At 47.4% G+C, this 14,504-nt stretch overlaps 1 protein-coding gene across 5 annotated transcripts in view; it reads right to left on the minus strand.

Moving 5' to 3' along the window:
- The window catches only part of FLNB (filamin B), an 89,165-nt gene that overhangs the window by 65,055 nt on the left and 9,606 nt on the right, over positions 1–14,504 (minus strand). For 3 of the 5 annotated variants that reach the window (XM_038148856.1, XM_038148858.1, XM_038148859.1), the window contains exons 3-4: positions 7,096–7,196; positions 5,604–6,011 (exon numbers count right to left, since the gene is read on the minus strand). In XM_038148856.1, coding sequence (XP_038004784.1) covers positions 5,604–5,952 — 349 coding nt within the window. In that variant the 5' untranslated portion in view covers positions 5,953–6,011; positions 7,096–7,196. Of the gene's footprint in view, positions 1–5,603; positions 6,420–7,095; positions 7,197–14,504 lie in introns of those variants that run through there. The other 2 variants (XM_038148860.1, XM_038148857.1) reach the window with 2 other exon arrangements.

Below are 14,504 nucleotides of genomic sequence, written 5' to 3' on the forward strand. Positions count from 1 at the left end.
CACAGCAATCGAGAAAAGATACAGAATCAGCTAGCACAAGTTTCACAGACACAGTATCTTCCTGAAACTGCTACTCTTATTCCTCCAAACACCTAAACACTCTTATTCCACCTAAACACACATACTGCTCCCCCACCACTTTTGACCATTAGTGGGAATTCAGCCTGCAGCAAGCTAAGCAGCACCAAATAGTGAAAGCTGTACCACACTGCTCAGATCTCCTAACAAGGGTAGGTGGTGCCTTCCCCTAGTCTTTTCTACATATATTTTGGGTTCAAGTCTTCCCGTAGCAGTTAACATTCTGCCATACAGCATTTCCTTCCTCCGGCAGAGACACACTTGGTATATCCAATTCCGTTTTTCTTGCCACATCCAAGCTGATTGCAGCTACCCACCCTATCTACTTCCACCCACCATCACTACTATGGTGCACCCCTTTTCCCCATGGGTGGATACTCTAGAACAGGACCCGCAGTACTATCAGAGGACACAAAAAAAGCAAGAAAACCCCACAGGCACCTACAGCTTGTCTACAGAAAGCCTGGCTACATCACCAACAGCCAGTCACACTCAATGCTTTGTAAGCAAGAGCCACCGTGACAGGCTCTTCAGGCACACTGGTACCACACCAGACACAGCCAAACACCAATTCACTGAGCTCTATGTCTCTTTTACTGTCATGACTTATGACTCAGGTGACATATTCATGAGCTCACTATCATGCCAGGCAATCAAGGAAGACAGGGCCACTTGATGCTGGTGGCAGGGACTTGGTAAGCATCACAGTACAGCAGAAGTTTGTTCACTCCAGCATAACCAGCAAAACACTTTTGCGCTGGTGTGCTTGCTAAACATGGATTAGTGGCCTAAACTTAGCAGACCCTTGTTCAGGACCCAAACTAGCTGCTCATCAAAGTCTTTTTTTGAGCAGCAGAGAGAAAACAGAATTCTTCTGCAGCCTGGGGGATTCAGAGACCATTGTTTTACTTCCCATTGCTTGGAGCAGACACAGAACAATGCTGGCAACATCGCAGCATGACCACACACAAGGCTAACCACATTCTTAGGTTACAGTTGTAGGCTAGAAAAGAGTTATCCTAACCCATTTAGATTTAAACATCCCTATGTAAGTCAATACAGGACGTGGCATTAGAATATGGAGCAGTTAAGAGCTCAGTCCATCTTGAATAGCTGGCATAGCCTCCAGTGCCTTAAATGAAAAAGCTGCTTAGCACATTAGTCTATCTGGCCCTAAGTAATTTTACTGCAGTTTGATCACTTTACAAGTTTCCGCTCATATATAAAAGAATGCAAGAACAGTCTGTGTAAGCTACCTTAAAGTCTCCTGTAACTTGGAACTCAATAGCTCAGGCAAAGGCACTTTTTCATTAGACCAGCAGTCCAACTACTGAAACAGAAGGTCCTGAGGAGACCAAGTACCTTCCAAAGCTTAAGCCACCTCCAGCAAAGATGTCCATTGCGCATCTATCAAAAAATATTTTCAAGGGGAAGGAGTGTCATATTTCCAAGAAGCGGAAATCTGCTTCCGAGACACACTGGATATTTTCCAGAAAGCAGCATCCAGGGAAGTCAGAGATAAGTGGCAGACAAAATGCAAGTGTATTTTGACTACCTCTTTATGATGTGTTAATAGAACATTCAGTGAGACAGAAGAACCCTTAAATGTACACAGGCTGAAAACACATTTTCTTTTTTCTGTTTTCAAGGACCTAGCTCTAAGCCTTACAGAACAACACATTTACTGTTTTATGAGACTAGTTTTCCCTCTAGAAATGCATGGTTTGTTTTGTCACTCTTTAATGTATCAGCAGCATAGGGAAGAAAGTTGGTTTTCAACTATTTTCCTACAATGAGATTTCTATAAGGTCCTCAGATCCACAGGTCACGATACTTTCACCTTAAGCACACTATAGACCACAGTGTGCGCATCAAGTACTTGATCATTAACCAAAACCCCACCCAATGCACAGGTTAGGTTTGATCAGTGCTCATGCAGCTGGGATATGCCACCACCAAACTCATCATGAGGCAAGTACCAACAGACCGTCATTATAACCCCATCCTCTCCTCACCCGTCTCCTTCCTGGCATAGCTGGCATGAACCCCCTGCAGGCACTGCAGCAGGACACAGGATCACCCCAGAGACAAATCTATAAACAAATCACACAACAGTAGCCACGGCCAGCAGTGGATCCTACTGCCATGGCACAGACATGCCACTGCCCATCCACTGACTTTCATTGCCACTTCACATCCTGCCGTTGTGAGGCAAGCCAGGTCAGCTCACTTACCTGGTGAAAGTGCAACCTGGCAGAGAAACCACATTTTTCAGTTTGCTCAATCTGACTGCAGCAGCCCAAGACAGCAGTTTTACTCAACAAGGAAGCTTGGCACCCATCCTCCCTCTACCAGAGACACAAGGCTGCTGGATGAGCAGTGGCCATGAGAACACTGCCAACAGGTACTGAGCTGCAGAGTTTGCACCTAGGACCTGCTGGCTGCAAGCTTGGGTTCAACTTGGCAGGTCTCACCCCAAAACCATTTGCCAGGCTTCAGTCACCCAACTCCCCTGTTTCTCAGCTACATGAGTTGACTCCTATTATCAGTTACCAGGGTTTATAGGGACAAGCTCAATGCCAAATCAGCTTCAACTCCCCTCCCTTCTCTGCTAAGCAATCTGTAGAGTCGATCAGCCCCTTCAACCAAGGAAAAGCCCTTGTGCTCTACATTCCTGGCATCCTACTCCCTATGCCTGTCATGCAGCATGCCACTCAGCACCCAGGAATTTGCAATTATCTCAGTCTAGCAGACACAGAAAAAGGCTAGACTTCACACTTGTTAACACTTGAGCAGCACAGCAGCCACCTCACTTTGAGCAGAAAGCTCCGTGAAGTCACCTGCTCCTACAGCAGCTTTTTCACAGCATTCACTCCCATCTTTGTTGGATGGCACAAAGCACCTATGTGCTTCATGGTCTTTTTTACAGTAATCAATTTTGCATTGAAGTGAAGACACTTCATGCCTAGAAGAAAAGCTTCCTGAAACTAGCAAAAGACTTTAAGCAGAGACTAAACAAGAGGTAATAGCAGCAGGAGACATTGGGCTTCTAATGTGCATCCAGAAAGGGTTGTGGTCAAACACTGTGTATAGGCAGACTTATTTTAAATAGACAAACATTGAATGCCAAAACCTTGCTACTGAAAAGGTTTTAAAATGTGGTTGTAGTACAGCAACGGTAGCTGAGCCATAACACATGGCTTCCAAAATGTTCCTGGAAGTTAAATAATAACTGGAACAGGCACTGCATCCACTTAGCAGAGGTCTGATGGCATTATTAATGCCAGAAATCCAGCAGGCGCAGCTGTCAGGTTTCCCCAGTTGATTTGGCTCAGAGTTGGCCCTAAACACCCCAGGCCCTAAAGACCAACCTGGTCATAAAAGTTCTCCACCTAGAGCCTTTACTAGTTGGTTGGTTGTTTGTTATTTCACTTCAGCTCCAGGGTCTGCAACGGCCCTGGTTTTGTTCAACAACACAAAAGAGACTAAACAGTAGGGAAAAAAAAGAAAGCCTCAAGTTCTTCAGAACCTGCAGAGAAAAACACACCAGGGGCAGGTAGTGATCCCAGTGGATGCTGCATCTGCAGGACAGGTGCCGAGGGCTTTGGCTCTTCAACCCAGCAGAGCACTGCAAGGCTCACTCAGAAAGTCTATCTTGGAAAGGACATTCAGAACGTTTTTTCAGGACAGGCTCAGTTTATCCAGGATTATACAGTAGGGCTCCTGTGCTACTCCTTGGCTCCAGCTCAGGTGGCAGAGCACTGATGGAGCTGTACACTCCTTCATGCAGAGACTGGAATATGGCAAAAGCATTAGCAGTCATAGTCATTCCATTCTCTCAAAGCTTCACATTTTCTCAGGGTTTGGTTTTTTTAAATTTTATTTGGTTTTTTTTTAATAACCAACACAAAGCAAGTAAGCTGTAAAACAAATAGACATGTCTTAAATGATTACAGATAGCCTGCAGTTCAGCCTAATCGTGTAAAGGAGATGTGCTGCGACAGCAGCATTTCTGGAACGGAAGTCACTGAAAGACAGACCTGACTGAAGCAGCCTTGATCTCCCAAGCCCATCACCCTCGGGAAGTTCCACAGACAAAGAGGAAGGCAGTAGGAGCAACAACATTTTTCTAGGGAAAACAATACAATAGGAGGGGAGTGCTGGCCTGGTGTTGGAGCTAGTCCAGCAGAAAGGTGAGCTCTGATGTTAGCAAAAGCTCAGCCCAGGAATCAGCAGCTGCAATTTGAACCCCACTGAGTGTAAAGGGATTCCATCTCTAAGTAAGTAATTAGCACCAGCTTCATTCCCAGCTGCAAGTTAGATGTTCTGCTCAGGAAGGACACTCGGGACCAACAGTCCTCACTTCTTGTCCAAAGCTGCTTTTACACACTAGCAGAGGGGAAGAAGAGGGTATCCAACTACAGGTTTCCAGAGAGTGCCAGGTCTCCCCCAAACTGGAGAAGTTTCTATTTTCTTGCTATTGTATTTAAAGCCTTTGAAGAGAAACAGCTTTTACGTTGGCCAACCATTTTAGACAACTGAGGAGAGGTACACTCTACAAATTCAGCTGTGCAATTCATCGAGGCCAGAGTCATCAGGAAGCCGTAGCTATAGTTATCTGGCAAACAGCTAGAAAAGGCATTCACATTCCTTCCCAGAGATCTCTCAGGCATTCAAATTACTGCTTTACAGACTACATTGTGGCCACACCTGAGCTATTCCCCAAACGGTCACCGAACGCATTCCTGAGGGATCATTCGCAATCCATGCCAGCAGCCTTCGTCTCCAAACCACCAGCTATCAACCAAGTGCACGCTCCAGTATGGCACGGGCGGGCAAATCTCATGCCAGCCTGGGTGGCAGTAGCTCAAAGCACCCATTGCCTGGGCTTAGCAGGGTTCCTTGAACATTTCCTGCCGTAACTTATCGCAGCAGAAAGATTGAGGAGAAAACGCAATCCTGTTCAAAAGCTGCAACTGTGCTTAGGCATCAACGCTAATCTGAACACTGGCATCATCTACTGGGCTGTGGTGAGCAAAGTTTCCCCACTCTCCTATACTGGCTACGGCTGCAGCTATTTCTGCACAGCCGTGAGAGTCTGGCTCCGGCACCGTGCCGGAGCCCAGGTACGCCCAGCGAGAGCAGCATCGTCCTGCCGCATACTCCTGCCGGGCTGCTGGAGGGGTCAGTGCCTGGAGGAACTGGCTGCACAGGGAGAGAACACACTCCGGCACTAGGTTTCTTCAGGAAAGACCTGAAAGCAAAGCTTCACCTATGAAGCACTGATCATGAGGGACGCTGAGGAGGACAGGAGCTCACTGTCAGCCCCGACAGCCGGGCTGTGGGTCAGCCCCACGGCACACATAGCTCTTTAAAAACAGAAGCAGCAGAAGCCCCTCAGCTTCCGAGCCCACAGCCCCCATCACCCTGAGCCCCGTCATAGTTCCTCCAGGCAAAGGTCCAGCGCAGGAAAACACACAATGAAAAGAGAAAACAACAAGTCTGCCCGCCGGAGACGCACTCACCGATGGAGACCAGCTTGATGCTCTCCCGCTCCAGGAACTCGAGGGCCACCGAGACATTCTCCAGCTGCATCTGGCGGAAGGTGGGCCGCTGGTGGTACTTGCGGTACATGCGCTTCTGGCTGAGCACCTCCAGCAGCGCGATCAGCCGCAGCCCGTCGCTCAGGTCATGCTGCAGGTTGCCGATGCGCTTGTTGACGCAGCGCAGGTGCTCGTTACACCAGCGGGTGAAGGTGTTCTGCTGGATCCGCTTCCAAGGCGCGTCCTCCGCCAGGTCCTTCTCGGTGGCGGGCATCTCGCCGTCGGGATCGGCCGCTCTCCGCGCGCCCTGACCCCGCGCCTGCGTGCTCATGGCCAGCCCCGCTCCGCCTCCTCGATCCGCCGCGCTCCGCCCGCGCCCCGCCCGGCCGCCTGCGGGGAGGGAGGGAGGAAGAGAGTGAGCGGAGAGCGCCGCGCTCAGCGGAGGCCTCTCTCTTTTCCTGCTCTCACTACTGCCGCCGCCGCCTCCCCCGCTAGCCAAGCCGCCCGCTCTGCGCGGCCCCGCGCCGCCGCCCGGCCTTTATCCACGGGGAGCGGCACGCCCTCCGCCGCATCAGCCCCGCGCCCCGCCGCACCGGCCCGCGGGGGCCGGCCTGGGATGGGCTGGGCAGGGCGCGGCTCGGCTCGGCTAGCCTGGCCTGGCCTGGCAGAGCCCTTGATGGACCGGGGAACTGGGGACCACCCTGGGCCCACACTCACCTGGCCGAGGTGCCGGGCGGAGCTGGGGCGCGGCCCCCAGGCACGGGCAGGAGCGCAGCTGGCCTGGCGCTGTGCCCGGTCGGGGTGCAGCCCCCTCGCCCCACAGACAAATGAAAACCGCAGTAGGAACAGGAGCGCAGCCCCCGACCCACCCGCACACCCCCACCACAGCCGCGCACAGGCGACGCAGGTCAGGCCGCCAGCCGTGTGACGGCCGTGGGTGGGTGCAGCCACGGGTGGGTGACCTCTGGCCGGGCCTGCAGAGCTGGGCAGGGTGGCCGGCAGAACCGGGGCTCTGGGCTGGGGGGGATTCGATTCTGCACAGCCCGCGCCGGGAGAGGCTGACGGTGCTCCCACCTCAGGTGCTCCCACGGGGTGCGATGTGGCAACGGGACGGCAACCTGTGTGCCGATACACACGATTTTATCGGCCATTTGAAAAGAATAGAAACCTCTAAAAGCAGTCAATTATGGTTCGAATTCTTGGGGTGTTCTTTGCTTTTTCCCCCACTTTTGTGACTGATTTCCTGGCGCGCCACTCCCTGCTGACATACAAGACTGTGACTTGCGGCTGACTCATTTGATGACAGCAGAGTCAATAGCGCTACTCCAGCTGCCTTGCTACATACTGAATTTTTGGAGGTCGCCGAGACATCTCATGACACTTACTGGGTCCCTGAAAGCTGCGATGAGGTGTCCTTGCATGTACCTATCCCGAGGGGAGCCTGTGCCCACCCGCTCACCCAGCACGCACTTACGGTCTTGCCTTTGCTACCAGGAGCTGCTCCACTGATTCAAGCGAAGTGTGTGCCTGTCTACTTATTTACATCAAGGCTGCCACTCTGAAAGGTGCAGGTGTCTGTCAGAGAAAACAAATCCATTAAAATACAGTCAATAAAGTCTTATTTAATTAAATTACTATAGTCAATCTCAGCTGGAAAATTAGAATACAGATGTCCAATTATTTTCTTTCAAGGGTGTTATTCTAATGCCTCCACTAAACCATCACACCATGGTTTCTCTCCAGTGACTTAATAGATCCTTTCCCCAGAATAATTTATATTAGATGCATTTTTTACAATAAATTAAGAAAGAAGCAAATATGAAGGTGAGGTAATGTGGGAGTTATGTCTAAACTTCCATTGTTCCCTAATCAGCATTGCCTCCTGTTTCAAAACTATTGAAGAAATCAGAGATGAGATTTAGTATACTGAAATGTTGAAGTGTATCTCATGGCACAGCAGCCACTGCCCTTTCCTCAAATTACTGACCAAGCAGCAGGAAGTTGCTTTTATTATTCAAATAAAAGCTGACAAAGTGAGAGCTTTTATTTACAGAGCAAAACCAGTGAGAGGGCATAGAGATGCTGCAGCCCGGGTAGACTGTGCCCCTGTGAGCAGCTCTGCTGTCAGCGCAGGCTTGTCCAGCCCAGGGGAGAGCAGCCTGGAAACATGGAGCTGAGCCTTTTCTCAAGGACTTTTCTCCCATCATCCCATACTTCATCTTTTAATAGATACTAATTGCTTATTGACTTTGGCCTGGACTGGGACTCCTTAGCAACTATTCCACATCCGGATTAGCTGATTGCTTATAATATTTTAATTTCCTTTCCTTTTCACTGCCACACCTAGTAATGCACACTCTTCAATATCATTTTGTGCCCGTGCCATGCTGCAAGTTGAAGCTTCAGCCATTGTTTTTTCTGCAACAAAGGCAGGGAATAGGAATCACGCGGGAAAAGGACGGAATTAGTACTAGGACCTCTATTTTTAACTTACATATTTCGCTAAAATTTTCAATAAAAGTAACTTTTTCCATAGATCCAGCAAAGAAAATGTTCATCCCAATGATATACTGTGCAATGACATGCTCTGCACACATAAGGACAATGGTTTCTTTGAGTGGTTTTCCACCACTCCATCCATCCATCCATCCATCCATCCATCCATCCATCCATCCATCCATCCATCCATCCATCCATCCATCCATCCCACCAGAATCACTGAGGCACAAAACCAGATGTGAAGTGCTCAGCAAAGCTCTGGCACAGACATGCAAGCCCAGCTCACCCCATCAGATTCAGGATAAGGGCAGTGGCACAGTCAAGCCTGTTGCTGTTGGGACCATGCAGGGTCGGTGGGGTGCTGGTGGTCTGGATGCAGCAGCCCATGTCACAGCTGCCCTTCCCTGCACATCACAGGGCTTTGGATGAGAATTCAGCCTTTTGCATCCTGACTGCTTTCATGATTATTGTGAAACAATGATTGCTTTATTGGAAGAGAATGAAAAAAGCAAAATAATTTCTGCTCTGAGGAACAGATCTTGTTTCGTTTCTTTCTTCCCAGTCACAGATGACCCTCACAGCTACAGTCTGATCAAGATTTCTGGTTGATGGGAAGTGAAGAGAGGCAGCCCCTGCCTGCACAGCACCCCACAGCATGCACAGGTGACTGAGATCAGGAGAGGTGGCCTGTCTGGGACCTGCCTGGCCACAAATGTGATATCCAGCTGTGGCAGCAACTGCAGGGCTGGGCATCAGTGCTTGGTCTCATCTACTGATGAGAGAGTTCCTCTGTATTGCTCTGTTATCAGATTCTTCTTGGGGTCACATTTGACCTGAAAAACTGTATTTCCTTTGAAATGAAGTTGGATAACAGTTTAACAAAAGTGAATCTGTGTTTCATCAGGAGACAGAGAAATAAAAACAAGCTAACCCATGAATCTGTACTAGCTGGAATACCATCTTGGTGCTGTATATTATTACAAATGAACTAATGTATGCCTTGCAGAAATACCTTAAGTGTATATTTATATGGGTAGAAATGTGTGTGGATATCTGTATATAGGCAGAAAGGCAGGGAGATTTCAATACTATGCTCTGGGGTGGATACTCTTTTTCTTTTGATTTGTCCTGTATGACAAAGATCTTTCCATTCCATTCTTCCTTTAATTGCTAGATGCAGATACGAGGAAGGAAGAACATTTTCATTGCTTTCTTGGTTGTCTTAGCAGTTGTACACAGCAATGATTTTTTTTCACTGTTTTAAAAATACTCTTCCTCTATGGTAATTCACTGAAAGCTGAATTTAAAAAGACCCTGTTTAATTCAGCAGCAGAGGGCTTCCTCTGCCACATACACACTGTTTTATGATGAAACTGCTCAGAATATTCTGTATTTCACAATACAGCCTTGACAAATGGAATAAACTATAATGGCAATTCATTATGACATGCTCTGTTTTTAGCAAGAATATACTGCAGAATGTCTGTCAAATTAGAATATGGCATTAAACTCTCTGAATTCACAGGGAGTTTCTTTGCTATCAGAATTAAAAAAAATTAGGAGCACAGTTTAAACTGTAAAGGTAAATAAAAGTTAGCTGGCCTTTGCAGGTCTATTGCTGCTCTTTTTGGGATCATTAGCAATCCTTAATGGAAATTTAATCTCATTTATCATATCCTCAGAGGCCCTGGAATGGTACCATGGTGCTCCATGATGGACACTTGCCATTAGTTTTTTGGAGCCTACTAACAGCAGAGGGAAATGGCAGTTCTAACACCGGCTGTTTCGTTGAGGAAAAGTCTGTTGAAGCCTGGTTTTGCAGAAGCAGAAGGGTGTGGGGTGCGGCAGCCTGGGCCCTCGCTGACATCAGTGAACAGCGCATGATGGGGTGACTAATGAAGTCAGGTCTGTTTCAGGGTAATCAACTTATCACAGTCCTATGTGATGATACGTTCTTGGATTCCTCCAAGTCATGGGCCATACATGAGAGATCCCAGCCATTTGGGACGCTGTACATGCTCTCTGCTTGACACATTGTTCAGAAACAGATTGCTTTGATTGTAAGAGGACGAGAATCGGAATTAATCTCAACTGTTAATCCAACATCTGCACGCTTTGCTTAGAGCAGGAATTGGCTGTGGCTGAGCATTCAGGCTGAGTCTTTGCAGGTAAAAGGACTTTTGTCTGCCCCAGCAGGTCATACTTTAGTTATCACCTCTCTGAGGATCTGTGCAAAAGATTTCAATGGTGTGGCTAATACACAAAGAGCAATGACACTTTTTTTCCCCACACTACAACTAACCCCACACAAGTGACTTTGAAGATGCATTATATCTCAGCAGAAATGTGTGGTACAAAGCCAGCAGGATGTCTCCATCTTTTCCAAGGTTTCTGTCAAAGCAGCAGCACACTGAAGGTTTGTACCCGGGGGCTGTCAAACTTGTGAGTTGTCAGGGCAAAGGCTTGGAAAAAGAATAACTGGGCTATAGCACCCGGGTAGCTTTAGAAATTTATCAGGAGATTTTAAATATTTATAATTTTTTGGCACATAATAGCCTTATCCAAACACAGGACAGCATTGTGCATTAAAACAAAAGCCATGCATAACAAATGCCATAAAACAAATTGTAGCACATTCAAGCCAGTGTGCAGATGCTAATCCTCACATCCCCACAGGGCAGCTCATCCGCTAACCCAGCACCCAGCCCGTAACGCTCAGGATCCAGCAGCTGCGGCTCACAGTAGTTCAAGGTTTGCCTTTTCCGAAGCCACAGGCACTGTAACTCAAAGGGATTTCATGACTAAGTGACCATAAATGGCATTGCTGCGCAGTTGGCAGAACTGAGCCTTGCTCAGCATCACAGCCAGGTCCTCCCAGCCTCCCGTGTCAAAGGTTTCCAAACACACTGCACATTTTCTTCACCCGTTACCTATTTACTGGGTTCTGAAGGACAACAGAAGTGCTTCTTCTCAATTGATGAAGACGTCATTATACCTCTCCTTTTGTTACCATGATCTCTACGAAGTGAAGCCAAACCAAGCCGTTCAAGTCCAAGCATGAATCAAATGGATTGCATCATATGGATTGCATTTTCCTTATTCAGCAGCTCTATGGAAGGCAAAGAAGCTCTGCATTATACAGATATTGGCTAGGACCTTTGATACAACTTGTTCTGAGTTTTTCCATCTTCTGTTTCCTCCTCTGTTATCCAAGGAAGACAGCAGTATGAGAGCCTGCAGCAGCAGTTCAGTCCAAATCAGACAGAGAGATGTCTTTAGGCAGAGAAATCTCTAGAAATACACTGAAAAATATAACTCGTTCTAGAATTTGCATTGAAATTTACATTTGGAAAGTCCTTCAGGCAAGAGTTGTTCTAGTAGCAGTTGTGTCTGGGGCAATTTTGATCTCTCTATGTCTGGAAGAACATGGTTTTACTTCTGCACAGAGTTCTTGCTGCATTATATATGTGTATATATATGACTTGCTGCATTATATATGTATCCAGAAGCTGAAACTGGTGCCAAAAGCAGCATCCATCTGGCAAACACAGTGTTTTGCCAGAACTTGCAGTGCTGCTTTTGCCTTGGGTCCCAGGGAGACCCACAGCTGGAATTTAAAGGTCTGTTTTTGACACAGGCTGTAAACAGCCCAAGAGCAAGCCTGCTTGTGCTTTTTGTTATCCTGAAATCAGAGGAGAAAACTAAACTGAAGTCCATCTAGCACATACTGGAAGAGCAAGGACAGGGCATTCCCTGGGAGTGTCTCATGCAGGAATTCACCTAATTTATTTGTCCAAAATACCCTTACTGCTTGTTCCCATGGAAATGTTACGAAGTTCATCTCTTTTTCTTGGTTCATCTATTTTTCTGACTGATAAACTGCTGCAGGGTGTTTAATTTTACTTCTGTTTAGTGAAGTTGATTTTTAAATGAAAAATCACACACTCACAGCCATGTATAAGCATCTCGCTTTCCAAAATCCAAACAAAGTTGTGTTAGTACCTGAGGACAATGCCTGGCAGTGCAATTGTCCCCACGGCAGTGCCTGCTCTCAGCCAGAGCCCATCCCTGCCCCCAGCACCAGGAATGCAGCAGTAGTTGCACTGTGGGTGTCCGTGTGAAACATAGCTTACCCAAATAAATGTGACTTGACATATCAAACATGAAGTTGAAAAATAATTTGAAATAGCAGCTCATTTTTAAAATAACTCAGGATCTGATTTCATGACCTGGGAAGTCAGATCCTATACAAACCCACACAATGCTCCAGTGTGCAGCTAATCAGGGCTTCCTGCCCCTGGCAGATACCGCAGGCACGGGCCTCATTAGACTTTTTCTCAGCTTACTCCCAACCTTACTTACTGCTTGTGTTTGCACTCAGGGTAACCAGAGTTCTCTTCCTAAGATGAGACACCCATTTTTCTCAGGGTCTGAATGTCTGTGCTTTTACTCTGTGAGCTGGAGTTTGCAGGAGTGACAGTGTAAAGTTGGAATTATGCATCTCACATCTGTCAGAGCTCATAGACTGCACAGAATTCCAAGTGTTTCCCAGTTACTCTTCAGGAGCTGTTGTAACCTGAGATACAGATGAATAGCTTTGTTTGACTTCAGAGGAGTAGCCAAGCTCCTCCTTGGGACAGCTGGATGTAGCATAGGAAGGAACGCTTTCCAGGGGAACAGCGTATATTTTTTAAACAAACCAAAACTCTTCTGTGTGACATAAACAAAATTGTTGACCTATGTCCAGCCAAAGGGGGAGTTTATTTGGCTCTCCTGGCACACACCCCAGGATGCAGCAGTGGGGTGAGAATGCCAGTTCACAGAGTGAGTGAAAACACAAAATCCCAGCTATTTCAGAGGAAAGGCATGACACTGTGGTACTCACTTCTACTGACCCCACTGCAGTGTTCTCATGATGGCGAATAATCAACCCCAAAAGCACTTTTAAGTGGATTTGCCTTCTGCAAAAGGCTGAAGTCATGCTCCTTTCTCGTTTTTACACATTCTTACAAAAATATTCCCAGACAGAAGTCTTGCGTAAAAGAAGCTTTAAGTCTACTGACTCATTTGAAAGCTGCTTTATTAGCCCCTATATGGGCTGATAAGCCTTGCCTGGTGCATAAGGACACAAGGGCTGTACATTGTTCTGCTGCTCAGCCCATTGGCAGCCTGGGCTTGATCCAGCCAAGCAATTAAAGAATTTAACTTCCTCCATAAATACTTGTACATGTGGGGCCATGTGTTTGGGGGCATTCCTGTACTTGAAAGGAATTTAAGGTTTGAAACATGTTGCAGAACCAGAAGGAATGGCAGAGGCCTCTGAGGACAGCATCACATTGATTTGGGTGAGAATTAGGACTAATAAAAAGCAGAAGAAAAGCACTTGGACCTGGCCAGCAGTCACCAGCCTCAAGCCACCCTTCCCCCTGAGCAGTTGTTAGTCAGTTCTGCTATTAGTGAGTATATTGCAGCGTAACAATGTCCTGCAGCTGAGCTCTGCCCAGCAACACCCTCGAAGAGGAAAGGCGGGTGTGCGGCTGCAAGAAGCACCAGCAGGAGGAAAAGGGCAGGGTGTTGCCGCTGTCTGGGAACAAGTGGAAGACACCACCCCAGGGTGGACAGGAGGAAGGTGGTGGTTTGGAAAACCCTGAGCTGTGTGTACCCTGCATGAACTAGGGGGCTGGGTGTCTGGGTACAGCTCAGCAAGGGTTTGTCCAAAGAAGCTGGAGTTCACAGATGGGACAAAACAGGGCAAGAAGAAAGCTGACTAGATCACCCACGCCATGGCACAGTCAGTGCCTTACCAATGCCTAGGATCTTCTCTGGCTGTTTACTTTCCCTAAAAAATGTGAGATTCCCCTGAGGGGATCCTCGCTGTGCTCTTGATCAACCTTTGGCATATAGGGCAAAACCTGAAATTCCCAGGTTCCTGCTTTTCTCTAAATGATTCCTGGATTTTGTGAAACAGGCCCAAAATCACCAGCTAAAAAAAAAAAAACAAAACTAAAAGGTGTACTAATGGGAGATGGTGGTGTTAGAAAGGTGTGACTATGTTACTGGTAGAGCTAGCTGGGCAGCTGGTGGCACCTCTTGTTCCTTGTGTGCCTGGCCTGGCAGTCCTGGAACAGGAGATAATATTGAGAATGAGCCCAGTCAAAAGCTATCTAATTGAAAAGGTCCAAAAAGTAAAAATAGACCCTTTTCAATCAAGGAACTGTGTATTTCAAAGGGCAGTTCAGCCACTGCAGCAGCTGGTGCTGCACTTCACATCAGCCATCTGGTGTGGCACTCCAAGCAAGGAACTTTGTAAGTATTGTCACTTCCCTACCAGCTAAAACACCAAGCAAGAGCCTGTTATGACACAGAAGGGGAAAACCAGAGCCC

This window comes from Motacilla alba, chromosome 12 (assembly GCF_015832195.1).
Source record: "Motacilla alba alba isolate MOTALB_02 chromosome 12, Motacilla_alba_V1.0_pri, whole genome shotgun sequence".
NCBI lineage: Eukaryota > Metazoa > Chordata > Aves > Passeriformes > Motacillidae > Motacilla > Motacilla alba.